Here is a 2,533-nt window from a genome sequence, read left to right on the forward strand (position 1 = left end):
CACTTCCACCGTCAGCAATACCAGGCGCACCTCCAACGTTGCCCCCGGTACAACTCGAGCCCCCAGCGACATCAGCCGAAGCCTAGGATAGACTAATGAAAGTTTGGGCAGGCCTCCAACAAGATCTCCTCGAGCCAAGATGCAAGGCCACTGACAGAGACCGTCATGAGATCAAGCACATCGCTGAAGTGTTAGAAATTCTGTCGCCGGAATCTGACATTAGAATGCTGAAAGTTCAGGCAAAAAGGATTCGAGTTCTGGCGTTAGCCATTCATTGGAATTGGAAAACCGCGAGGAATAACGATGCTTCATACCAAGAGAAATTCTTATGCGGGGAAAACATTACTGTCTATCAGGACCCTGCACCCTTTTGAGACAGGGGCCGTGCAGGCCCCTCCACCTTCAGTTATCGGAAACGCCCTGAAAGGAAGGACGCGGCCCCCGCCAGGGGTAAGAAAAGGAAGTAGCGAACTCGTCGTACCTCCGAAACCCCTACTATCGTCTCCCTCTTCTCTTCTACTATCTCTTCTACCTCCTTCAACTATCAACCCACCGGTACAACCAGGGGTTACCGGTCCGAGCAACGGCCCACCGGCTCGAAGGACGGGAACATCGCAGCCCCCTAGCTAAAGTCCAAGGTGTCTTCTTGGTGCCATCCAGGTCCTTGATGGGAGGTCGGCAGGGTTATCCTCCGTCGGAATCCATTGTATATTCTGCGATATGGCGGTAAAGTTTAGCAAACCTAGCTTGATCATGATTTGTGTGATGATGATCTCTAGCGAAGGTGACCGTGACCCTTCCTTTCTGAAGGTAAAGTAGGCTACCGATGAGTCCGTAAAAATCATAGGATGCTCATTATTTCGGTGGATTGCCATGATGGCTCCCATTCCTACTGCGAGGATCTCTTTGCCATTGATGTGGGAAATCGCATGGACGGGGATGTTGAATAGGAGGCATGCTTCACTGTATGCTACCGAGAGGTTGTCGGTCTCCCAGAAGTTAATACCCATGTGGGAGTTGGATGCGTCGACATATACCGGTGAGTTGGCATAGTAGTGAAGAGGCAAGGGGGTTGCTAATGCGTCGATGATCAGTCGCGCTTTCGTTAAATCCAGGAAGGTGTCCACTATGGGGCCCAGCTGCTCGCTGTTCATCGTAACGTAGTATGGGGAGAAGAGTCTCGACATACCGGTTATAGTGTAGGCGTAGTGGTTTACGACCCCTAGGACTCTGGCCGCTAGTTGTACCCCTATCTCGAGATGTTGGTAGGAATGTCGCCGAAAGACCTCCAGGCATTTGTGGAGTCTTCTTCTCGTACCTGTATCTGCTGAGACTGTTTTGCTGGTTAGATCGATGGAGACCCCCAGATAGGTAATTTGAGGTGTAGGGTCGAGTACTGATTTCTCAGGTGCTATTTGTAAGCCCCATCCTTCCAGGGTGCAGCGCAGTGATCGTGTAGACCATTTGACGTCGTTCTCGTTGGGCCCGTATATTAGGATGTCATCAAGGTATACGTTGTAGTTGGCCTTCTTGACAGTCTTGGCGCAGGCATCCAGGATAATTGATTGGAGGCAGTAAGGGCTAAAGGACGCGCCCATGGGCAATACTTTGTATCGAAAGTTGCTATTATTAAATTTGAAGCCGAAGAATTTTCTCACACTGCTCGAGAGGGGGATAGAGAAAAAGGCTGATCTGATGTCAATTTTGCAGGCATAAGATGCCTGATAAAGCTTGGCTGACATAAGAGGAATTGATTTGAGACGGAAGGGATAGTGCAGGAAGTTTTTGGATACTTCGGAGAAGTCGCTAATGACCCGAGGTGCACCATTCCCTTTTGGGATCACGAATAAGGGTGAGCATATTTGATCCTCGTCAGCTGGTTCAATGACATCGGCAACGATTAACTGCCTAACAATGTCGTGATATTTGTTATGTACGCCCGCGCGAATATTGTGTTTAAAGTATATGTTATTATTATTGTTTATTTTTAGGTGGTCAATGCGCGGGCGGAACCCTCTTTCAGCGACTCTTTTAGTGAAGGGCGACATGAGTGGTCCTACGGTGAGTCTTGCATTGCTGATGTTGAGGCTGGGGCGGTCGGCGAGCTGTTCGTCAGAGAAGGTGCTTCTAGGACCCCCGACAACGATACCATTAAGGATACCGGGTATGTTGGGTGTATTCGATGCTCCCACCTAGGGCATACCAGGTTCATCATCGGTGCTGTAGACAGAGTATTTTAACGCCGTAATGATTGACTGAGCTTCGCTATCGTCCGCAGAGCTACTTGAAGGTAGCGAGTCAGAGAGGGGACTAGGTGTCCACCATTCGGGTATGCCAGAATCTTCTGATAAGAAGGAAGGGATATCCGACTCGGATCGTGGGCTAACGTCGGGGTTGTTGCACACAGGGGTATGATTGTTATCTATTGCAGAATCCGGTGCGTCACTGTCCCCGTCAGTGTCAATCAGCGAAAACATCTGATGCCTCAGCTCCCTAAGAAATTTATTTACCGTAGTTAGCCAGCTAGGGGGCT

The 2,533-nt window shown here is 49.7% G+C and overlaps 1 protein-coding gene across 1 annotated transcript; it reads right to left on the reverse strand.

Moving 5' to 3' along the window:
• Nucleotides 1-626: 626 nt before the first annotated feature.
• Nucleotides 627-2,048, reverse strand: LOC135926043 (uncharacterized). The gene has a single exon (XM_065461704.1). The coding sequence runs from the start codon at nt 2,046-2,048 to the stop codon at nt 627-629; it is 1,422 nt and encodes a 473-aa protein (XP_065317776.1).
• Between the last annotated feature and the right edge of the window lie 485 nt (nt 2,049-2,533).

The sequence above is a fragment of the Gordionus sp. m RMFG-2023 genome, chromosome 1 (genome assembly GCF_954871325.1).
Source record: "Gordionus sp. m RMFG-2023 chromosome 1, tfGorSpeb1-WG-v2, whole genome shotgun sequence".
NCBI classification, from domain to species: Eukaryota; Metazoa; Nematomorpha; class Gordioida; order Chordodea; family Parachordodidae; genus Gordionus; species Gordionus sp. m RMFG-2023.

Coding starts and splice junctions, on each gene's coding strand:
- LOC135926043 (XM_065461704.1), bottom strand. CDS start 2,048: ATGTCGCCCTTCACTAAAAGAGTCGCTGAAAGAGGGTTCCGCCCGCGC.